Here is a 24483-nt window from a genome sequence, read left to right on the forward strand (position 1 = left end):
TTTGTCAAAGAAAAACTGAAACAGGGATGCCTCGGTGGCTCAGTCATTAAGCATCAGACTTCAGATTATGATCCTGGGTTCCTGAGATCAAGCCCCACATCGGGTTCCCCGCTAAGCGCAAAGCCTGCTTCTCCCTCTCGCATTCCCCAGGCTTGTGTTCCCTGTTTTGCTGTGACTCTCTCTGTCAGGTAAATAAATAATTTTTTTAAAGGAAAAGGAAAACTAAAATATATGTCCATGCAAAGACTTCCTCTCTAATGTTCATGACATTTTTATTCATAACATACATATAAAACTGAAAACTACCCAAATATCCATCAAAGGGTGTATCAGGGACATATCACAAGGAATTGGCTCATGTAGTAATGGGGGCTAACCCCAAGTCTGAAACCCACAAAGCAGGTCATCAAGAAAAGCAAATAGGAAGGTCTCTGGCAGGAGCTGAAGCTGCGGTCCATAGGCAGAACGTTTTCAGGGAAACCCCGGTTCTGCTCCTAAGGCCTTTCAAGTGATGGGATCAAGCCCACCCACATAGCTGAGAGTAATCTTTATATAAAGGCAACTGATTATTGGTTTTAATCACTCTACAAGATGCCTTCACAGCCACATCTTCATTAGTGTTTGAATAAGAGGGTATGATAGTTTAGTCAAGTTGATGCATAAAACTGACCAGCAGGTGACTGGGTATATAAATTGGGGGTATACGGGCGCCTAGGTGGCTCAGTTGGTTAGGCAATTGCCTTGGGCTCAGGTCATGATCCCAGAGTCTCAGGATAGAGTTCCACATCGGGCTCCCAGCTCCACTGGGAGTCTGCTTCTCCCTCTGACAGCGCGTGTGCTCTCTCTCTCTCTCTCATATAAATGAATAAAACCTTTAAAAAAAAAAAAGTCTGTTTCTCAAATTATGGAATACTATTCAACAATAAACAGAGACAGACTACTGATAGAAGTAATGGTATGGATAAATAAGTCTCAGACACATTTTGTTCAACAAAAAAGGGCAGACAAAAAGACCCTGTAGGATTCTACTTACCTGAAATTCTAGAACAGTCAGTATTGATCCACAGTGTCAGAATAGGTGTTTGCCTAATGCCAGTTAGACGTTAGGGTGAGGATATTGGCTGCAACGAGAAACAAGAAAATTTGGGAGAGTGATGGAAATTATAACTGGACTGTGGTGGTGGCTACCCAGCTATATACATTTGCCAAATTTTAATTATGCACTTTTTAAAGATTTTATTTTTATAAATATAAGTAATCTCTATTATATAAATATAAGTAATCTCTACACCCAATGTGGGACTTGAAACTACAACCCCGAGATCAAGAATCACTTTCTCCACTGACTGAGCCAGCCAGGCACTCCAAATTATACACTTTAAACGAGTGCATTCATGTACATAAATTATTTCTCAATAAAGTTGATGTGTTAAAAGTGTTGGGGGCAGGTGGGAGCTGATTCCTGCACAGTAGAAGCTCCAGTCAAGGTTCCAGAGAGATCTATCCAGTTCCTATAGCACCATTTTTAGAAAAGACTATCCCTATTGAATTACCTTGGCACTTTTGTTGAAAAGCATTGAACCAGGGCGCCTGGGGTGGCTCAGTGGGTTAAGCCTCTGCCTTCGGCTCAGGTCATGATCTCAGGGTCCTAGGATCAAGCCCCACATCGGGCTCTGCTCAGCAGGGAGCCCGCTTGTCCTCTCTGCCTGCCTCTCTGCCTACTTGTGATCTCTGTCTGTCAAATAAATAAAATCCTTTAAAAAAAAAAAAGAAAGAAAGAAAAGAAAAGCATTGAACCTAAATGTAGGTGAGAAGTTCCCTGGATGGGAGTGAAGGATAAAAATACAATGAGAGCAACTATACTTTGAGGAGGGATGGAGAGAAGAGGGGAGGGGAGAGGAGATAGGAGAGGAAGAAAGGGGATAAGGGAAAGGAAGGGAAGGAAGGAAGGGAGGGGGAGGAAAAGAGAGGGAAATAAAAATTTAATCAGATCCCTGGTTATTTTTGGCTCCCAGAGATGTCACATGAGCAAGACAGAGGGGGATGTGGTCAGCTGAAAAGCCGCCTCTCTTCACTACCCCCACCGGGCCCAAGCAAACATTTCAGCGCTGCACTGCGCCCCGTGAACTGCTGTTTGTTAAATGACTGGTCCTCGTCCAGTGTGTCCCACGGTGTATTGCTCACAGCAGTGAGCCACAGCAGCCCCTACGGTAACCAAACTCATTCCCACCCCTTCCTGACCATGCGAGAAATCATCCTTTTGGAAACAGGGCGCTTCTCTGGGAACCATAACCGTGGGGGGACCCGCCCTCCTGGCCTTGGAAAAGGCCCACATCTAGGGGGCAGAGAAAGGGCAGGAAGGAAGGCGACGAGTAGTAAAGAAGCCTTAATGCTGCTTCCCACCGGGGTGGAGAAGCAAGTCTAAGCTGGGCGGTCTCACCCGTCAGGACTTAGTGAGTCCCCAGAGGTCATGAAGGTGATGCTCCCGGCGTGGTCCTGGGCCCACAGCAAGCAACTTCACCTGGGGACCTGTTCGAAATGCAAATCGCCTTGGCTCCACCCAGCCCTCCACCGTGGGAATTAGCGGAGACGGGACCTGGCCCTGCGCTTTAACAAGCGGTCCAGGTGCGCCTCGGCAGGAGGAGGAGGAAGGGATGGCCGAGCGCAACGCGGAAAGGAGGGCCTCTCCTTTAAGACCGAGTAGACGGCGCCCTGCTGGCCCTGCGCGAGCCTCCTAACAGCCCGCAGTGGGCGACGGCGCTCAGGTGGGGCTGGGAGGAGCCTGGAGGGCGGGAGCCGGGGGCACCCAGCGCGCGGGGCCGGCGAGGCGCCTGGCTAGCCGCCTTCCCTGGGGAAGGGCCGCTGGGATCACGACGGCACCGAGGGGGCCCCCGGGTAACCCCAGTTACCTTCCCGGCCCGGGTGACTGGGCGTCGAGCGCCCCGACCCGACCCGACCCGACCCGCTTGCCCCGGGGCTGCGCAGCTGTGCCCGCGGGGGTCTCGGGGCGGGATGCGGGCGCGGGATGCGGGCCGGGCCTCGGCTCACCGGGGACGCCCGTTCCGCACAGCCGCCGGGACCCCGGCTCCCGCCACCGGCGGCATGAACCTCAGCAGCACGAGCAGCGCGGCCGAGAGAGTGTCCAGGGTCATGCTCTGGGGTGAGTGAATGAGGGCCTGGCGGCTCCCGAACCCGGGGGGTGGGGGGTTGTGATAGAAACGGGGAGCCCCTCCGCGAGCCGGCCCGGCCCCCTCGCTCCCCTCCCTTCGCAGGCTGTGAGCTAAACCAGGAGAAGCGGACTTGCACGGTCAAAGCCCAGAAGGAGGGGAAGCAGGACTGTAAGCTGCTGCTCAGTACGGTGGGTGCCCCCCCCCACCACACCAGAAGGGGTGGTCGGATGCAGCCGGGAGGAACCTGGACAGCTGCCGAGGAGCAGGGGGGACCCTCTGGTCCCAGAAGGTGGAACCAGGGTTTCCCTCCGCTGCCCTCAGGTGTTGAGGTGGCCTGTCTTGTCTTCAACCGCTCTCAGATATGCTTGGGGGAGAAAGCCAAAGAAGAGATGAACCTCGTGGAAATCCTGCCGCCAGCCTGCCAGGAAGACAAGAAGACCAAGCCCATCACCATTGCCTCGCTTCAGGCCTCCGTGCTACCCATGGTGAGCCTTTCCCCGCAGACCTAGGGAGACTGCCTGCCCCGCGCTAGGAGGGCCTGCTCAGGCCTCAACTCCTGGGTAGGGATGGACAGACACAAAGGGGGGATACAGTCGTTCCGCAGCAGGTTAGCCCTTCCTCAGAGACCGTGTAGCCCTGACCAAAAGCCCGGGCTGTAGGAGGCAGAGAGCCCCATGTCCGTCCCAGCGCACCCTTTCCTAGCTGCGTGACCTTGGGCCAGTTTAACCCCTCTTCAAAATCACATTTTTAAATCTTTTAATACTGGTGACAGGACACTGTTGATGACTTCCATACTGACTGTGTATCCAGAAATTCTCTTACTTCTAATAAGTTATCTTGAGCTCCCTATGCAAATCATCGTTGTTAATAGCAGTTTTTTGTCTTTTTTAAATCCAACTACACGGTCTAGGACCTCCAGTATAATATTGGGTAAGATTATATAGCGGTATATGTCCTTGTTTTGTTCATATATATATATATATATAGAGAGAGAGAGAGAGAGAGAGAGAGATTTATTTGTGAGAGAGAGCGAGTGCGTGTGAGCGTGGGGTGGGAAGAATCTTAAGCAGACTCCATGATGAGCACAGAGCTGGATCTCCTGACCCTGATATCATAACCTGAGCTGAAACCAAGAGTGGGCCGCTTAACCAACTGAGCTGCCCAGTGGCTTTATTTATTTGACAGAGAGAGACTCAGCAGCGAGAAAGGGAACACAAACAGGGGGAGTGGGAGAGGGAGAATCAGGCTTCCTGCTGAGCAGGTGGCCCAGTATGGGGCTCCATCCCAGGACTCTGGGATCATGACCTGAGCCCAAGGCAGATGCTTAAGAACTGAGCCACCCAGGCACTCTGAGATTTCTTCATTTTAATCATAAATGATTAGCAAATGCTTTTCTACTCAGGTAATAATAGGTTCTTTATTTAACCTGTTAACATGGTAAGTTATATTAATAGAATACTATTCTGCCAACTTTTCATTCCTAAGATAAATACTACTTGATCATACTATAAACTTCTAGATTTGCTTTGCTAATATATTAAAACTTTTTTTAAACTTACACACTCATAAGTGAGATTAATCCATAAACTCCTTATCTTATTTGGGTATCAAGGCATACTAGCCTCCTGAACAGGGGGATGGAGTGTTCTCTCCTTCTATGTGGTAGAACAGCGAAGGTAAGACCAATATCCTCTCTCCCTGAACATCTGGAGGCCTATCTGTAAAACTGCCCTCTAACTTTTTTCCCCTTTATCTCTGAGATTCCCCTAAATCTCATTCATTGCCAGGGGTTTCAAAACCATCTATACAAATGGAGACTCTGATATTTATTTCTGTAAGCCCACTCTCTTTCCTTCATGCTCCAGGTCCCCTGGCTAGCTCCATGTATCTGATACCTAAGCGATAACCCATACTTAACAAACCCAATCTCTTGGTTTTTATCAATAATCTCTTCCCCTACCCCCAAACCCGATCCTCTCCCAGGATAAAAATGCTCTTCCAGTTAATCAGGACAAAAACTTCCTTTTCAAACACTGCATATCGCCAGCAAATCCTGTTGGCTCTACCTTCAGACATCCACCATCCAGTCTGACCACCACACAGCACCTCCCTACCATACCCTGGTCCAGGTGACCATTACCTCTTGCTCAATTTTATTGCCTCCAACCTGGTCTACCTACCTTCATCCTTGGTTCCTTATAGTCTATTCCAGGATTCAACAAACTACGGAATTAAACCCAGCCCACTGCCTGTTTTTGTAAATAAAGTATTATTGAAACACAGCCACACACCTCCATGTATATATTATTCATGCCAGTTTTCACTCAGTAACAGCAGAACTGAGTAGTCTCCGCAGAAACCGTATGGTTCACAAGCCTAAAGTATTTACCGAATAACTACAGATAAAAGTTCTCCAACTCCTGATCTATTCTATGCACAGCTGCCAGAAGGATGCTTTTAATTTTTTTAAATATTTAAGTAATCTCTCCACCCAGTGTGGGGCTTGGACTAACATCCCTGAGATCAAGAGTTGCAGGCTCTTCTAACTGAGCCAGCCAGGGGCTTTAAGAAGGATTCATTTAAACACAAATCAGACCACGTGGCTTCCCTTTTCACTTCAAATGAAATCCAAAATCCTTTATGTTCTGGCCTGCTGAAACCTCTCTTAATCTCAACCTTTGCTACTCTCCCCCACTTAACTCTGCTCAAACCACACTGACTTTCTTGACTGTACCTTGAAAATTCCAAACATACCCCTTCCTAGGAGTCTTGCGTTTACTGATCCCGTGAGAAGGACACACATACCCCCCACTTCAACCTTTGCTCATATGTCCTCTCACTGAAGAAGTCTTCCCTGACCACAAACAGCACCCCCTCTTCCTACCCTTCCATAATCATTTGATTCCCCCATGGGACCCGTCACTGGCTCAGTCTTCATTTGTGCCATATCTTTCTCCCCAGCCAGGATCTAAGCTCCAAGAGAGCAAGGACTGCCTGTTTCATTTACTGCCTTCACCACAGTGCCTATAAAACAGTGCCTTCTATACTGTGGAAACCCAATGTAGAATGATTGAGTGAGTAAGGAAGTGAACAGTGTGGGACCCATTTGTCTCAATGTTTCCATTTCTTTGAATTGGTTTTTTTGTTGTTGTGTTTTTGTTTTTGTTTTTGTTTTTGTTTTGTTTTGTCTTAGAGATTTTTATTTATTTATTTGACAGCCAGAGAGATCACGAGTAGGCAGAGAGAGAGGAATGGAAGCAGGCTCCCCGCTGAGCAGAGAGTCTGAGGCAGGGCTCAGATCCCAGCACCCTGAGATCATGACCTGAGCCGAAGGCAGAGGCTTTGACCCACTGAGCTACCCAGGCGCCCCCGAGTTGGTTTTCATATCTGCTTTACTGAGATATAATTTATACGCAGTAAGAGTCACCAATGGGCTCAATGCCTTTTACAAGTGGAGCCGCCACTGCTGTTGAGGTAGAGAAAATTTCCATCACCCCCCAAAATTCCCTCATGCCTCTCTGGAGTCAGCCCTTTCCACCTACCACTGCCTCTGGCATCCTTTGATCTACGACTTTCTGTCACTATAGTTCTGCCTCTTTCAGAATTTCATCTCCATGGAATCAGGCAATGCATATTCTCTTGTACCTGGCTCTTCTCACTTAGTCTAACAGTTCTGAACTTTATCCATGTTGTTGGTTGGAAAAAAAGTAGGTGCTCCTTTTTTATATCAGAGTAATATTCTATTCTACAAAGGGATATATCTGTTAAGATCTATTCACTCACTTGTTAATGGATATTTGGGTAGTTTCTAGTTTTATACTACCATGACTAAAGCTGCTATGAACATTTGAGCGTATTTGTATGCACATATGTTCTCATTCCTAGTGAATACCGAGGAGTCGAACTACCGGATAAGCCTATATTAAATTTTATTCTCCCCTCCCATCCTCTTGTCTATGTTCAACTTTATACAAAACTGCCAAACTGTTTTTCCAAATTACTATACCATTTTGCATCCCTACCAGCAGTGGACGAGAATTCTGGTGTTCCACATCCTCACCAACACTTTGCATTGTCAGTCTTAATGTTAGCCATTCTAGTATGTATGTAGTGGCATCTCACTGTGGTTCTTATTTCTATTTCTTTGATAACTAATGATATTGACCATCTTCTTGGTTTTTGGCCATTTATGTATCTTCTTTTGCAAAATGCCTGTTGAGATGTTTTGCCCATTTTTAGGTTGAATTATTCTTATTGAGTTGTAGTTCTTTATATATTTTGGATACAAGCCTTTTATCAAAAATATTTATTTCAGGGTACCTGGGTTGTTCAGTTGGTTAAGCATCTGATTTCAGCTCAGGTCATGATCCTGGGGTCCTGGGATCGAGCACCGCATTGGGCTCCCTGCTCAGCGGGAAGCCTGCTGCTCCCTCTCCCACTCCCCCTGCTTGTGTTTCCTCTCTTGCTATCTCTCTGTCAAATAATAAATAAAATCTTTAAAAATACATACATATATTTATTTTTCAAATATTTTCTCTTAGTACATGGCTTGCCTTTTCATAATAGTTTTTTCAAAGAGCACAAGTTTTTAATTTTATAAAGTCCAATTTGACATTTTTTTCTCCTTTTTAAAAAAAAGGTTTTATTTATTAGAGTGAGTGCATGAGCAGGGGGAATGGCAAGGGAAGAGGGAGAAGCAGGATCACTGAGGAGGGAACCTGATGAGGGACTCGATCCCAGGACCCTAAGATCATCACCCAAGCCAAAGGAAGATGCTTAACTGACTGAGCCATCCAGGTGCCCCTGACATTTTTTTTTTCTTATGGTTCATTTTTTTGGTGTCCTGAGAAATCATTACCTAAACTAGGGTCACAAATGTTTTCTTCTAAATTTTCTTCTAGAAGTGCTATTGTTTTAGCTCTTATATTTAAGTCAATGATCCATTTCAAGATAATTTTTTTTACATGGTATAAAGTAAGGATAATGAGACTTTTTTTTCCAAGTGTCTGTCCAGTGCTCTAGTACCACATTTTTTAAAAAGACTATCCTTTCACTGTACAATTGTATTGGCATTTTGCCGTAAATCAATTGCCCATATATGTATGTGTATATTTCTATATTATTTTGTTGATTTATTTTTTTACCTTTACTCTCCTAACAGTGATTTGGTTATCATAGAATTATAGGGAGTCTTAAAATTAGTATGAGTCTTCCAACTTTGTTGTTCCTTTCCAAAATTGTGTTGGCAATTCTAGGTCCTGAGCATTTCCATGGAGATTTCAAAACAGGCTTTCTTTCCTAATATTTTTTTAAGATTTTATTTATTTGTTTGACAGAGCGCACAAGCAGGGGGAGTGGCAGGCAGAGGGAGAGGGAGAAACAGGCTCCCTGCAGAGCAGGGGAAGCCCTATATGGGGCTCCATCCCAGGACTCTGGGATCATGACCTGAGCTGAAGGCAGTGGCTTAACCAACTGAGCCACCCAGATGCCATAGGCTTTCTTTAAAAATCATCTGTTGGGATTTTGATGGAGATTGTATTGAGTATATAGACTTTTCTGAAGGGAATTGGCATCATAACAATTTTGAGTCATTAATAATTGAACATATGCTTCTCTAAGTCTTTCATTTTTCAGCCTAGCATATGTCGTTAATGTAACTTTAACCTTTGCTACTAATATTTTGGAGTGTTCAAGGAACTGGTCATGTACACACTTTGTAAAATCTACCCCAACATACTGCATGATTTTGGGTGCTGCCAAACATTGCATTAATGTATTTATTGAGAGATAATTCGTGTACCATAAGCTTCACCTATTAAGGTACAATCAGATAGTTTTTAGTAAATTAAGGGTGGTGTGACCATCACAGTCTTAGTTTAGAACATTCTCATCGCCCCAAAAAGTAACTCCATACCTACCAGCAGTCACTCCCCATCCCCTACCCCTGCAGCACTAGGCAACTGTTAATCTACTTTCTGTCCCTCTAGATTGGCCTGTTCTGGTCAGTTCATACGAATCATAAAGTGTGTGGTCTTTTGTGACTGCTTCTTCTTTCACAGAAGACTATGTTTTTAAGGTTCATCTGCGCGATAGCATGTAACAGTCCTTATTTTAATTGCCAAATGATATCCCCTGTTTGGACCATCCCACATCTCAGTCATCCACTCAGCAGTTTATGGAATTTATTTCTACCTATTATGAATGCTATTGTGAACATTCATGTACAAATTTTTGGATGAACCTATATTTTCATTTCTCTCGAGGATATACGTAGGGGCGCGAATGCCAGGTCACATGGCGGCTTGACGTATAGAACTTTTTGAGGAACTGCCAGAGTCTTTTCCAAAGTAGTTGCACCATTTCACAGGTGGGAGGATTCCGATTTTCCCACATCCTTTCAATGCTCCTTATTGTCTGTCATTTTGATTACTCGTTTTATCGGGTATGGACTGGCAGTTCAACATGGTTGTTTTTTTTTTAAGAGTTTATTTATATACTTATTTGAGAGAGAGCGCAGGGGAAGGAGCAGAGGGAGAAGACCAAGCAAACTCCACACTGAGCATGGAGACCGACATGGGGCTTGGTCCCAGGACCCCAAAATCATAACCTGAGCTGAAATTAAGAGTTATGGGATGCTTAACCGACTGAGCCACCCTGGTGCCCCCAGTGCGGTTCTGATTTGCTTTACCTAATGACATTGAAGCTCTCTTCATGTTTTTATTGGTCATTTCTGTATCTTTTTTGGAGCATTGTCTACTCAGGTGTTTTTTCATTTTTTAAAATTGCATTTGAGTTTGGTATTTAATATTAGTCTTCTTTAAATCACATGAGGTTTTTATATTGTCTGCATATAAGCCCCTTATCAGATGATTTGCAAATATTTTTCTCCCATTTTCTGAGTTGTCTTCTTTCTCAATGATATCATTTGCAGCACGAAAGTTTTTAATTTTGATGTAGTCCAATTTATATGTTTTATCTTGTTGCTTGTGCTTCTGGCTTTGAATCTAAGAAACCGTCACCTAATCCAAGGTCATGAAAATTTGCTTCTATGTTTTCTTCTAGAAGTTTTATAGCTTTAGCTCTTCGAGTTAAGTCTTTGACCCATTTTGAGTTCTTTTTTTTTTTTAAGATTTTATTTATTTATTTGACAGGGATCACAAGTAGGCAGAGAGGCAGGCAGAGAGAGAGGGGGAAGCAGGCTCCCCGCTGAGCAGAGAGCCCGATGCAGGGCTTGATTCCAGGACCCTGAGATCATGACCTGAGCTGAAGGCAGAGGCTTAACCCACTCAGCCCCAGGTGCCCCTTTTTTTGTGTGCAGTATAAAGTATGCAAATGGTGGGGCACAGTTAAGTGCCCACTCCTGATCTCAGCTCAAGTCAAGATCTCACATTCATAGCTTCAAGCCTGCATCTGGCTCCAGGCTCCGTGTGGAGTCTGGTTCATATTCTCAGATCCTCTCCCTCTGCCCCTCCCTGCTCATGCTCCCTCCTGTGTGCGCTCTCATGCTCTCTCTCAAATAAATAAAATCTTTAAAAAAATATTTTAGGGGCGTCTGGGTGGCCCAAGCTAAAGGCAAACGCCCAACTGACTGAGCCACCCAGGCACCTCGAAATTTAATTTTTTTAAGATTTTTATTTATTTATTTGACAGATCACAAGTAGGCAGAGAGGATGGCAGAGAGAGGAGGGAGCAGAGCAGAGAGCTGAGCAGAGAGCCGAGCAGAGAGCCCGATGTGGGACTCGATCCCAGGACCCTGAGACCATGACCTGAGCTGAAGCAGAGGATTAACCCACTGAGCGACCCAGGCATCCCTCAAATTTTATTTCTCACAATTTTTTTAAATTTTAGGTATGCTCCATGCCTAACATGGGGCTCAAACTCACAACCCAGAGATCAAGAGTGACATGCTCTACCGACTAAGCCAGCAATACATAAAAGGACAATAAATATATCATTATATTTATTGGGACTTATCCCAAGAATGTACAGTTTTATCTATTGCTGAATTCCATCTGCTAATATCTTATTAAGGATATTTGCATTGGGGCGCCTGGTTGACTCAGTCAGTAGAGTATGCCACACTTAATCTCGGGGTTGTGAGTTTAAGGCTGAGTTGAGTATACTGTTGAGTATAGAGATTGTTTAAAATCTTTTTTAAAAAAGGTATTTGTTCTATATTTATGAGCAACATTGAACTGCGGTTTTCTTGTCATTTCTTGTTTCTGTCTGGTTTTAGCATTAGGGTAATGCTGACCTCATAAAATGAGAAGGAAGATACTCTCCTGTTCTCTGAAATAGTTCATAGAAATTTGGTTTTTATTTTTTTTTCCTTAAATATTTTGGTAGAACTCATGTGTGAAGCAATCTGGTTAACTACAACTTAAATTTCTTTAATAGATGTAGGACATAGTGGGTTGTTTTTTCTTAAGAGAGCTTTATGTCTTTCAAAGAATTTTTCCATTTTGATCAAGTTGTCAAATTCATTGGCATCGAGTTGTCCATAATGTTCCATTCCTTTTCTGGAAAATTTGTAGTAAACTCTATTCTTTTGTTCCTGATAATGGCAATTTGTGTCTTTCCATTTTCCTTGTACAGTCTGGTTACAGGTTTAATATTTTTATCCATCTTTTCAGGAACCCGCTTTCGGTCTCAACTTTTCTCTGTTGTTTACCCACTTTTGAATTTTATTAAACTCTGTTCTTTATTTCCTTTCTTCTGTCTATTTGGGTTTTAATTTGCTCTTCTTCTAGTTTTTTAAAGCAGAATTTTATATTATTGACTTTTTTTTTAGACAATTGGTCTTTTTCTGATACAACCATTTCATGCTTTGATATCCTTCTAAGCACCTTTCTGACTTCATCCCACAAATGTTGATAAGTACAGTTTTCATCTTCATTCCATTTAAATTATTTTATAGTTTTCTTCTTCAGATTCTCTCATTGATTTCTAGTTCTATCTCATTGTGTCTGAGGAAATCTCTCTGTATATCATTTCTGACTTTTATGACCTATAACATCTAGTTTGGTGAATAGTTCCTTAATTCTCAAAGAATGTTTGTTCTGTGGTTATATGTATTGTTTTATTACTGTCAGTTATAGCAAGCTGGTGGGTAATTTTGTTGGAGTCTTCTGTATCCTTACTCATCTTCTGTATACTTGATCTGCTACTAAGAAAGGACTGTCTGTGCTTCTGTCATTTCTCCTATCAATTATCAGTTTTTACTTCATGTATTTTGAAGTTATTTTATTAGGCACATATACTAAGATTGCTATAGCTTCTTGATTAGTTGATCCCTTTAAAATGAAATGCCACTCTTTATCTGGGGTAAATACTCTGAAGTCTACTTGGTCTGATTAGAGCCTCTAGCTCCCTTTTGATTACTGTTTGTGCTAAATTTTTCCTATTTTTTTTTTAATTTTGTCATATTACTTTTAACTTCCATATCTCTCTATAAAGTAGGTTCCCTTTAGTTACCATATAATTGAATCTTTCTTATTTAGCCAATCTAGTCATCCCTGCCTTTTAATTAGAGTATTTGGATTGTTAATATTTAAAATAATTATCAACAAGGCTGGATTTTAACCTATTGTCTTGATACGGGCCTTCCTATTTGTCCTGTCTGTGTTCCTTTCTTCTTTTTTTCTGGCCTTGTTTTGGGTTAGCTAAGTGGGTTTTATGATTACATTTTCATCTCCACTATTGGTTTCTTAGATAGATCTCCTCTCTTTATTATCTTTTTTGTGGTTGCTCTAGAATTTATAGATGCATCTTTAAATTACAATAGTCTATATTCAAATAGAATTATGCCACTTCATGAATGATATGAAAATCTTGCTTCAGTACACTTCATTTCTCATTTCCCATCCTTTGTGCTATTATTGTAATAACTTTGGTTTCCACATATGCTATAAATCCCACACTACATTGTTAATACTTTACCTACGACCCTGAGATCAAGACCTGAGCTGAGCTCGACAGTCAGAGGCTTAACCGACTGAGCCACCCAGGCATCCCTTAAGTGTTTATTATTTTAGTGACCTCTCCACCCAACATGGGGCTTGAACTCACAACCCCAAGATCAAGGGTCATACACTCTTCTGACTGAACCAGCCAGACGCCCCTAGACAGTCTGTATTTTAAAGAGATTAGAAATTAGAATAAAACATTGTTATGTTTACCATTTCTGGTAAACTTTGTGTAGAGCTCTAGGTTGACACTTTTGCCTTCAACACTTAATAACATGGCTCCATTGGCCTTCTAGCTTGCATAATTTGGAGAAATCTAGCATCCTTATCTTCAGAAATTCCTCTTTATGCAGTGTCTTTTTTTTTTTTTTTTTTTTTTTTTTTTTACCTCTGGCTGCATTAAGATTTTATCCTCATCACAGGTTTGGAACAATTTATAAAATGCCTTGAGGTTCTTTGAACTTCTTAAATCTGTGGGTTTGTTGTTTTCATCAAATTTGGAAAATTTTTGGCCATTATTATGCAAATACTTTTTTCTGCTCCTCACTTCTCTCTCTTTTTTTTTAAATCTTACTGTGCCTTTATTTTTTTTTTAATTTTTTAAATTATTTTTTTATTTTTTTATAAACATGTCCTCACTTCTCTCTTGGGGAGTCCAATTACAAGTCTATTAATTGTGTTCAAACCTACCTATTTTGTCTCCCCGATCTATCAATTACCAAAATAATTTGTGTTTAAAACTCCCTCTTATGGGGTGCCTGGGTGGTTCAGTGGGTTAAAGCCTCTGCCTTCGGCTCGGGTCGTGATCTCAGGGTCCTGGGATCGAGCCCCGCATGGGGCTCTCTGCTCAGCGGGGAGCCTGCTTCCTCCTCTCTCTCTCTGCCTGTCTCTCTGCCTACCTGTGATCTCTCTCTGTCAAATAAATAAATAAAATCTTTAAAAAATAATAATAATAATAATAATAATAATAAAACCTCCCTCTTATGATTGCGGATTTCCAGTGGGTTCCTCTTATAATTTTATTATTTATTTTATAGATGTTTATTTTTCAGTTGAAAAGTTTTTTTATAATTGTAGATTTACATATAACTGTAAGAAATAATACAGAGATATCCCTATATATTTGCCCAGTTTTCCCCAAGTAACATTTTGCAAAACTGTAATCTAACATTGAAATGAAGGTATAGGCATTGATACAATCAAGCCATCTTGTTCAGTACAATTTCATCACCTAAGTTCATATATTTAGCACCAATGTGGGACAGGGGAGACAACAGGGATCTCTCATATTAACCTTTTATAACCACCCCCACCTCCCTTTTGCCTCCTGTTCTGTCCCTATCCTCTGGCAACCACCAACCTAGTCTCCATTTCTACAGTTTTTGTTCTAGAAATGGTATACACATGTAACTTTTTTTGAACAGGCGATTTTTTTTGTTTGTTTTGTTTTGTTTGTTTTTTCTCAGCATAATCTGGAGTTTCATCCAAATTGTTTGTGTATTCTTTTTATTGGTGAGTAGTATTCCGTGCTCTCACTGTGCCACAGCTCAACCATTCATCTGTGGAAAAACTGAGCTGATTCCACTTTGGGGCAGTTATGAATGAAGCTGCTATGAACATTTGTGTAAAAAATTTTATGTAAGTGTAACTTTTCCCTTCTCTGGGATAAATTCCCTTGAGTACAACTTCTGGGTCATATGGTGGTTTCCTGCTTACTTAACTATATTGCCAAACTGTTTTCTAAAGTGGCTGTACCATTTACATGAGTGATTGCCATTTTCTGCATCAACACCAACATTTAATGTTGTCACTCTTTCTGTCTTTAGCCATTCTAAAATGTGTGTCTTGGTATGTCACGGTGCTTTTGAGTTGCATTTCCCTAATGGCTAATGAGGCCAAACACCTTGTCGTATTTATTTGTTATTTGCCATCTCTGTATTCAATAAAATGTCTGTTCATGTCTTTTGCCCATTTTTTACTTGGATTGTTTTGTTACTGTTGGGTTCTGCTAGTTCTTTATAGATTCTAGACACTTGTCCTTTGTCAAGTCTGTGGTTTGCAAATATTTTCTCCCCAATCTGTGACTTGTCTTTTTATCCCTTCCAATGAACTTTTATAGAACAAAATTAGTTTTGATGAGGCCTATCTTACCAGTTTTCCTTGTATGACTTTTGCTATTAGAAAGTCTGAAAACTCTTAGTCTGCTCCAAAATCAGACTTTCTATGGTTTTTGTCCAAAAGTCTTATAGTTTCCTGTTTTATACTTCAGCCCATGATCTGTTTAGAAGTAATTATGGTAGAAGTTGTGGAGTTTAGGTCAAGCTTCATCTCTTTACCTATGGGTGTCTGGTTGCTCCGGCACCATTCATGGAACAAACTCTCCTCTCTCCCTTTAACCAGTTGCGCGCCTTTATCAATGATCAGTTGCATGTGTCTGTGTGGGTCTATTTCTAGGTCTTTTGTTTCATTGATCTTTGTATCTCTCCTTCCAATACCACACTGTCTTGATACTGTAGCTGTAGTCTTATGTATATTTAGACTGTGTTGTTGGTCCGTATGATTAACAGAATTATCTTCCTGATAAACTAATATTAGTTCTTTATCCCCAAAAATGCTTATTGAATTCAAGCTTACATCATCTGCTATTTATTTGTTTTCCAATTTCCTGTTAATATCCATTTTCCTTTATTCTGTAGTAATGGAATTCATGACTTTTAGCTGGCTACCAGCTACTGCGAATAAGGCATGGCCATGAAGTTCTGGCCAATGGAATGTAAGCAGAAGTGGTAAAGTGTCCTTAGAGAGAGATCACATGACTGTTTTTATCCCTTCCTCCTTCCTGCTGGCTGGAATATGGATGTGATGGCTAGAATGAGCAGCCATCCTGGGACAGAAAGTAGAAGCCATGTACTAAATATGGTGGTGTAACACAATAGGAAGAGCCTAAATCCCTGGTGATTGAAGACCAGTATACCCGCAGCTGACCACTTATATCCAGGTTTAGTTCATGTGACAAAGAAACAAGCTTCTCTGTTATGTAAGCCAGTGGCATTGAGTTTTCTGCTATTTGTTATCAAACCTAGTCCTAACAAATACAACTAGCTTCATTTTTATAAGGATTTTATTATTTTTTTAGCAGTTTTAGGTATACAATAAAATCGAAAGGAATATACTTCATACCCCCACACATACACAGCCTCGGTCATTGCCAGCATCCCTCCCTAAGTGGTACATCTCACTTCATTTTTGTTTTAAATAGGTGTGCTTGCAATAACAGATACCCAAGCACAGGGACTCAAACACACTCAAGATTAATTTCTGTCTTGGATAGAAGACATCCAGAGATAGGCAGTACAAGGCTGGTAAGATGGTTCCATGTTCACCAAAGACTCTCTTCTCTTTCTTCTCACCTTGGTTCAAAACTTCCTTCCTCAGAATCATCTTACAATCCAAAAAGGCTGCTGCAGCTCCAGCTCTCACTTCTGCATTTAGGGTAATAGGTGAGAAGAAACAGGAGGAGACCAAAGGGGCTTTTCTCAGTTCTCTGTCTACCTCTTAAGGAGTCTTCACACAAGCGCCATCCACCAAATTCTGCTTGTCCAGAAATTAGTGACATGATCCCAGCCAACTACACAGGAAACTGGGGAATATGGTCTTTGGTAGGTACAGTATTTGAACAGTATCAGGGCACTGATACTATTTGAAAAAAAGGAAGAATGTATATTGCATTAGGCATGAGAAGCCTCTGCCACACCTGCTGTGTATGCTTCCATATCTTTTCTTCAATCTTTCTATGTGCTTATGTTTTAGGCATGTATCTTATATGCAGTAAGTAACTATGTTTTATGTTAATCTGTCTGGCCAATATAGTCTGTTTATGTTTACTGTGATGCTGATATACTTGGGTTTATTTGTAACATGTACTTTGTGATTCTGTATTCCTTACTTTTTCATGTTTTGTTTTTCTTTTTTCTCTTTTTCCTGTCTTTTATGAGATTAAGGTTTCTTTTCCCCATTTCTATTGGTTTGGAAGCTGTTGAATCTCATTCTAACTTGTATTGATTCTTAATTTTTTAACAATCATGCATGATTAGTCTAAAATTAATATTTTATCCCCCCCGCCCCAAAACAGTCCAGGGAGATTTTCTGATTACCCTCTTCTTAACTTACCTGTTACCATGCAGAGTCTTAGTTGCAGCTTGTTTTAAACCACTCGATACTAGTCAATACTAGTGTGATTTGTTTTACAGTGATGCTTACTTGGATTTTTCTTTGTTGAACAACTTGCTTGCTCACCACTGCTGCTCGTATCCACTTCTTCCTTCCCCATGTAGTTGCCCTCTTTAAAAAAAAAAATCTTTAAATTTGATTTAGTTAACATATCGTGTATTATTAGTTTCAGGGGTAGAATGGAGTGATTTGCCAATTGCATATAATACCCTGTGCTCATCACATCACATGCCCTCCTTAAGGCCCATCACCCACTTACCACATACCCCCACTCACGTTCTCTCCAGCAACCCTCAGTTTCCTAGAGTTAAGGGTCTCTTAAGTTTGCCACCCTTCCTGTTTTTATCTTATTTTTCCTTGCCTTCCCCTATGTTCATCTGTTTTGTTTCTCAAGTTCCACATATGAATGAAATCATATATTTGTCTTTCTCTGACTCATTTATTTCATTTAGCGTGATACCCTCTAGCTCCATCCCTGTCATTGCAAATGGCAAGATTTCATTCTTTTTGATGACCAAGTAATATTCCTCTGTGTGTGTGTGTGTGTGTGTGTGTGTGTACCACCTCTTCTTTTTTTTTTTTTTTTTCTTTTTTAATTTCAGTTGATTAACATAGAATGTGTTATTTGTTTCAGGGGTACAGGTCTGTGATTCATCAGTCTTACACAACACCCAGCACCCATTACAACACATACCCTCCCCGATGCCTATCACCCAGTTTTACCCCATTCCCCAACCCCTCCCCGCTCCAGCAACCCTCAGTTTGTTTCCTAAGATTAAAAGTCTCTTATGGTTTGTCTCCTTTCTGTACCACCTCTTCTTTGTCCACTCATCTGCCAATGGACATCTGGACTCTTTCCATAGTTGGGCAATTGTGGGCATGGTTGCTATAAACATTGGGGTGCACGTGCCCCTTGGATCACTATGTTTGCATCCTTTGGATAAATACCTAGTAGTGCAGTTGCTGGGTCATAGGGTACCTTCATATTGTTTTTAAGGAACAGGAGGAAACTCCATACTGTTTTCCTGAGTGGCTGCATGAGTTAATTATCATCTTTTTTGAGACCTCATTGAGTAGGTCTGGGAGTAGTGAACTTACTTGGGCTTTGCCTGGAAATATCTTTTGTTTTACTCATCCCTTCATCATAGTTTAGCTGTGTATAATTCTACATAGAGAGGTAGTTTCCCTCAAAACTTTGAGGATGACATTCTCTTCTCTTTTTTGACGTTGCTGTCAAAACCTTCAGTCTGGTTATTGTTCCTTTTTTGGAAATCTGTGTTTCCTCTCTGGTTTATTTTAAGATGAACTCTTTGTTTTTGCTTCCACCATTTCACTATGGCATGTTCAGGTGTACATTTGTTTTTATTTATCTGTTCAGGACGTAGGTTTTCTGGATGTGAGGATCTATGTCCTTGATGGTTTCTAGAAGCTCTTGGTTATTGCTCTGTGTATTGACTCCATTGCTTCTAGTCCTTTACTGTGAATAGACGCGTGTTGGATCTGCTCGTTGTGTCCTCCATACCTCTCAGGTTCTCTTTCATATTTTGTTTGTCTCTCTGCTGGGTACTGGGCAGTTTCTTCACAGCATAATTCCATTTTACTGATCCTTATTTCAGCTGGTTTATTCTGCTTTTTAACCCTTTGTTCAGTCTAGAAGGGGCATTTGGTTCTTTCTATTTCTCCTAATACTTCTTCTCATGGTTCTGGTTCCTATTTTTGTTTATTTGACTTTTATCGATCTGATTTCACAATTGTTTAGATTGTTATTCTTTTGATTCAGGTTCTTGCCTGTGCTGGTCTGTCGTCATTTTATTTCCTTCTGCTCACTCTAATGGGATTGTGTATTGTCTGTTTTGTAATTTTAAAGATGTTATTTATTGGGTTGCCTGCGTGGCTCAGTTGGTTAAGCATCTGCCATCAGCTCAGGTCATGATCCCAGGGTCCTGGATGGAGTCCCACATCAGGCTCCTTGCTCAGCAGGGAGCCTGCTTCTCTCTGCCTCCTTGTGCTCTTTCTATTCCTCTCTCTGACAAATAAATAATTTTTTTAAAAAAAGATGTTATTTAGTTGACAGAGAGATAGAGAGCCAGAGAGTACAACCAGAGGGAATGGCAGAGAAAGAGGAAAAATGTTTTGTAATTTTAGATGGGGAGATGTCTTCAGGGTCTTTTTTTTCTGAAAGGATTCCATGTGAAGAAAATTGACAGTGTCCCAAGGGGATAGTTTTGCATTTGTGTCTGCCATTTGCCCAGGACTGTCACCAGCCTGGGATTTTAGACAAGTTTCTTGACTAGGCAGTACTCACCAAGTGAATTCAAACTCTGTGTGAGTGAGAGGTACAGCCTTGGGGTTTTGGGTTCTCACAGGAGACTTCTTTTATCCCTTTTGCATTTCCTTCCATCAGTGGTAGGGGGAGGAGGAGTTCCTGGTAGGTGGGTTTGGAATTCTGGAGTCTCCTCACCTCACCCTGTCCCTGGAGCTTTTTATTGAGGTACAACCCTTGGAGGGTCCTAGCCTCCATTCAGCAGGCTCCGTGACAGCACTCCTTTCTTGAGCCCAGGCCCTGTCTCCTATCCATGAGTTTGTGTTAAAACCCAAGGTCATTGGGCACCTGGGTGGCTCAGTGGGATAGGCGTCTGCCTTCGGTTCAGGTCATGATCCCAGGATCCTAGGATGGAGCCCCACATCAGGCTCTCTGCTCAGTGGGGAGCCTGCTTCTCCCTCTGCCTGCCTCTCTCTCTAGCAAATAAGTAAGTAATTTTTAGGCAAACGAACTCCAGGCCAGAGCTGTTTTCAGGCCCATCCCCCCTCAGCTGCGCTCGGCCCCTGCACACACTGCACCTTCATTTCTGGTGCACGGGACCCCTTCCTTCTGTCTTACTATGCAGCCATGCAATGAAAACATTGGAGCACATTTTATCCAACATTTAAAGGTGTTGCTGGTTGCAGAGTTTCAGTTTTCACTTATCTCCTTCCCGTCTTAGCTCAGAATTCTAAATTCCTCTCCCGAAGCCTCCTTCGTTCCCTCCTCTGTGAAGTCAGGACATCTCCATTGTGGGACTGTCAGGAGGGGCTCAATGGATAAAGCCCAAAAAATGCTTGGCCTAGGGCGTGGCACATAGTAGGCTATCAGTAAATAGGAGTATCATCATCAATACTCCAGAAAATTTGATAAGTTTGCAGAAGTGTAAGGAAAAAAATATTGTACTGTGCACTGAAAATTGTAGTTCACACTTAAGAGAAATCTAACTTATTCGCACATACATCCACACTGCTGGTACTGTACATACCACCTAGTGTCTGCTTTTCCCATTTGGTCAGTGTCTTATTTGGGTGAGCTGCTCTAACAAAATATCACAGAGTGAGGGGCTTAAACAACAGACATTTATTTTGTCCCAGTTTCTGGAGGCTGAAGTCTGAGACCAGGGTGCCAGCATGGTCAGATTTGGGGAAGGACCCTGTTCCTGGCTTGCCGGTGGCTGCCTGCTATCTGAACTCCCATAGCAGAGAGACAGTGACAGAGGGAATGCTCTGGTCTCCTTTACAAGGACACTCATCCCATCCTGAGGGCTCAGCTCTCATGACCTCATTTAATCCTAATTATCTCTCGAAGGCCCCACCTGCAGATACCCTCACACTGGAGGTTAGGGCTTCACATAAGAATTTGGGGGATACTCAGTAGCAGGCAGGATTCTCTATGGAACAGTGGCCCCTCAGTTTGGAAGCCTGTCTGGGATCTTTAACAAGAACGGGTTTATCAGATTCCCATTCTCCTCCGACAGAACCCACCTCAACAGGAAGGGGCTGATGACACAGTGAGGCCCAGTGTGTCTAGTTGGTGTCTGGGGGATCCGTTCTGAGTGTTTCTGTCAGAGACCAGCCGGCAGGCAGCTGCCAGAGCTGAGCCAGCCCATCTTCTCTGCTCCTGCCCTCGTTATCTCTCCCCCTGCAGGTTGTCTTCATGGGATTGGAGCTTTCTCCTCCAGTCACTTTCCAGCTGCGGGCTGGCTCTGGACCTGTGTTCCTCAGTGGCCAGGAACGTTACAGTAAGTCAGATCCTGGACCCCGGGAAAGTCTCAGAGTGCTATGCCTCACACAGGGCCAAGGAGGGAAGAGGCACTCTAGTGCTCGGGGGATTCTGGAATTACTGGCAAAAATCCCCAAAGGCAGCATGATCGCCAGTCATCTGGACTGGAAGTCCTCCTTTACCCGCCGGCGCCTCTGGGCCACAGTCCCCTTGCCTATAGCATGAAGGTGGGGTGTACTTGGTCTCATCTTCAAAGAGCAGTTGGGAGGGATACACGGGATATTCAGGAACAAGTTTGCATGATGCCGAGTACGACCCGCACTTGGAAGGTTAGCTGCCATGAAGCATGGAGCTGGGAGAGAAATATGGGCCCCAGCCAGCCCAGCTCCCTATGAAGGCAGCTGCTGACTCCCTTCATAGCCTCCTTTGTCCAGTTGTCCCTCCTCCCTCAGGGCACTGTCCTACCCCAAGCCCCTGGCAGCCTCTGCTTCCTTCAGGATAAGGTCTGCATTCCTGAGCTGCTCCCTCTGCCCACCCTCGCCCTCCTCTGGCTCCTTCCCAGCCAGAGCCACAGCTGGCAGCTTCCCCTGCCAGCCCTCTGGGCTTCTGGACCCCTCACCCCACCCAAGCCTCCACTTTGTCAGGCCAGAAAGGGTCTTGAGGTGGCAGCAGGTGCCGGCTTCCCCAGGGCAGCTCTGAGAACAAGACCCATGGCACGGAATGGGAGCTAGGTGGAGACCCCGAGCTCCGAGGCCCTGCCCCCTTTCCATGCAGACCTACCCTGGGAAGAAGAGGAGGAGGAGGAGGAGGAAGAAGAGGAAGGTGACAGCGAGGAGGTTGATGACGACGACGACGACGATGATGATGATGTAGATGTGTCCCTAGAGGAGAACACCCCTGTTAAACAAGTCAAGAGGCCGGCATCCCAGAAGCAGACAAGCATTGCCAAGGTGAGGGAAGGGACCCCCAGAGGCTCCTCAGAAACCCAGCCAGGTCTTTTGCACGGAGTGTGCCTGATTGTGCCGAAGCCTAGGCAGGGCTGCCAGTTGCTCAGCCTGGGTGCTCCGCCCAGGTGCCCCACGGGCATCCGCTCTGACCCTGGGCCCCACCCTAACTGGCCCAACACCACTGTTTGGTTCCCAGAAAAAAAAGGTGGAAAAAGAAGAGGAGGCAGTGAGGTAACTTTTTCCATCTATTAACTTGGCCAAAATCTTGTAGCAGGGGTGCATGGGGCCAGAAAGGGCCTGGCCTGTGTACACACGGGTACGAGTCCCCTGCCGGCTGCCACACCTCCTGGAAAAGCATGAAAGTATTCTTACCTTCTGATCAAATTCCACTATGGCGATTCCTTCCCAAAGATCCATCCAAAATATGGGATTTTGTAAAATGATAGGCACCGAGATAGGCATTATTTAAGTAGTAGTAAAAATGGAAGCATTCTAAATGTTAACCAATGTACTAGCGAATTAAGCTATGTCACATTTTCCCAATGGAATGTGACCTAATGTCTATGAAGAATATAGCATACTGGGAAGTGTTTATAGAATTAAAAAAGATAGGATAGTAAGCCACTTTCATGTTATTTCACATGTTTTTAGAAGAAAACAAAGCAAAAAGCCCAAAAGGAAACACACCAAAATGTTAATACTGGTAGGGAAATAAAATAAGTAACTTAATCTCTATTTGCTATATTTTGTGGCACTTAGTTAAACATTACTTTTATGATGAAAAGGACCTATTTGTGATTGAAAAAAGAAAGCAGATGGACGCCTGAGAAGAACAAGACATGTTATTTAGAATAAGAGCAAGTCAGAGTGGTCCCCGGCAGGTGACAGGTGGAGAGGTGAATTCTGCAGCCCCCAACTCTCCCAGTGGGCACGAAGAGGGTCTGTGCTACTGGTGTCAGGCTGAACACTCTCTCCTTCCCACCCACTCCCTCCTCCCTGCTCCACCCCCACCCAATTCCAGATCCAGTCTTAAAGACGAGAGTCCTGTGAAAAAGGTGAGTATCAGAAGAAGGGGTGGGGGGCGAGACGAGCAGATGGAGGGAGTGGGACATGGGCACCCTCCCTTCTCTCTGTAGGCCAAACCCACATTCAAACCTAAAAAGCCCGGATCCAAGAAATGAGGGGCCAGGAGGGTCCTGGCTGCAGTGACCGAGGGAGAGCCAGCTAGAGCACCGTGCAGGCTGGCCTTCCTTCCTTGGCACGTTCTGCAGGTTCCCCCCACCACCAGCCTCTCTCCATCTGAGTCTGAATGGGATGGAGCTATTAGGAGCGACACAAGAGACCCTCAGCCCAACGCAATTTTCAGCAGGACCTGGAGGGAAACTCCAGCTTCTGGGCTACAATAAAGTTTGCTTTGCCAGGACCTTGTTTCTGCCATCTGTTCGCAGAGGCCTGCCTTCTTGATGCAGTGAGCCCGTGTGCCCGGCAGAGGGCGACCATGTGCCAGCTGGGTACTGCGCAGCTCTTCTCTCCCTCTCTTGTCCTCTAACTCCCACCTCCCCCCAGTTTTGTTGTGGGGGGAACCAAGTATCTCAACCCCTTACCCAGTTTCAGCTCTCTGCCTCCGGCCTGAGGGAGCTCCAGCTGGTGTGGGTCTTCCTGTGTCCACACTCCCTTGTGGCTGGCCAGTTTTCCAGGTACCAAACCAAAGGGCGAGAGCCGCCCACCCTGCCAGGAAGGGCCTTGTCCCCCGTCAGACTAGCCTGAGGATTTCTCCTGGCCCTGATCACATCTGTCAGTTGTCAAATACACAGGACATCTGGTGGAACCCAGGAGGGGGGATGCTAGCCATGCACTCCCAGGCTTGCCTCCTGCTCAGGGTGGGCTCCTGCTCATTTGTGTGATTTGTGTGAAGCTCTGTGTCAGGCGAGAGCCCAGAGGCCTGGACCTCCAAGGAGACCCTTCCAGGCGGGGCACGTGAGTGAGGCAGGCTGTAGAGGGTCTCTCACAGGGGTGGATGGGTGAACACTCTTAACCCCCGTGTGAGGAGGCTTCCCCCAGGACAGCTCCCGGAACCACGGAACAGGGTTCCCCAAAGTGTTTGGAATAGCAAGGGGGTGAATGACCCGAAGCCTGGGTCACCC

At 43.8% G+C, this 24483-nt stretch overlaps 1 protein-coding gene and 1 long non-coding RNA gene across 4 annotated transcripts; one reads left to right on the forward strand and one right to left on the reverse strand.

Annotated features, from left to right (window-relative positions):
• Positions 1 to 841: 841 nt before the first annotated feature.
• On the reverse strand, positions 842 to 2759 carry LOC132013371 (uncharacterized). The gene is made up of 3 exons (XR_009402993.1): positions 2441 to 2759; positions 1034 to 1121; positions 842 to 872 (listed from the first exon to the last, which is right to left on the reverse strand). It is a non-coding gene; the product is annotated as an uncharacterized LOC132013371 (long non-coding RNA).
• Positions 2760 to 2802: 43 nt separating this feature from the next.
• On the forward strand, positions 2803 to 23755 carry NPM2 (nucleophosmin/nucleoplasmin 2). Of its 3 annotated transcripts, XM_059392995.1 has the most exons (8): positions 2803 to 3160; positions 3273 to 3358; positions 3530 to 3655; positions 21318 to 21411; positions 22167 to 22342; positions 22536 to 22570; positions 23361 to 23394; positions 23476 to 23755. In XM_059392995.1, the coding sequence occupies exons 1-8, from the start codon at positions 3013 to 3015 to the stop codon at positions 23518 to 23520; spliced, it is 744 nt and encodes a 247-aa protein (XP_059248978.1). In that variant the 5' UTR covers positions 2803 to 3012; the 3' UTR covers positions 23521 to 23755. The 3 variants fall into 3 exon arrangements, with proteins under 3 accessions (XP_059248978.1, XP_059248974.1, XP_059248976.1); XM_059392991.1 differs by lacking the exon at positions 22536 to 22570; XM_059392993.1 differs by lacking the exon at positions 22536 to 22570 and having other exon boundaries at positions 23611 to 23755.
• Positions 23756 to 24483: the final 728 nt, after the last annotated feature.

This window comes from Mustela nigripes, chromosome 1, assembly GCF_022355385.1.
Source record: "Mustela nigripes isolate SB6536 chromosome 1, MUSNIG.SB6536, whole genome shotgun sequence".
Classification (NCBI taxonomy): domain Eukaryota; kingdom Metazoa; phylum Chordata; class Mammalia; order Carnivora; family Mustelidae; genus Mustela; species Mustela nigripes.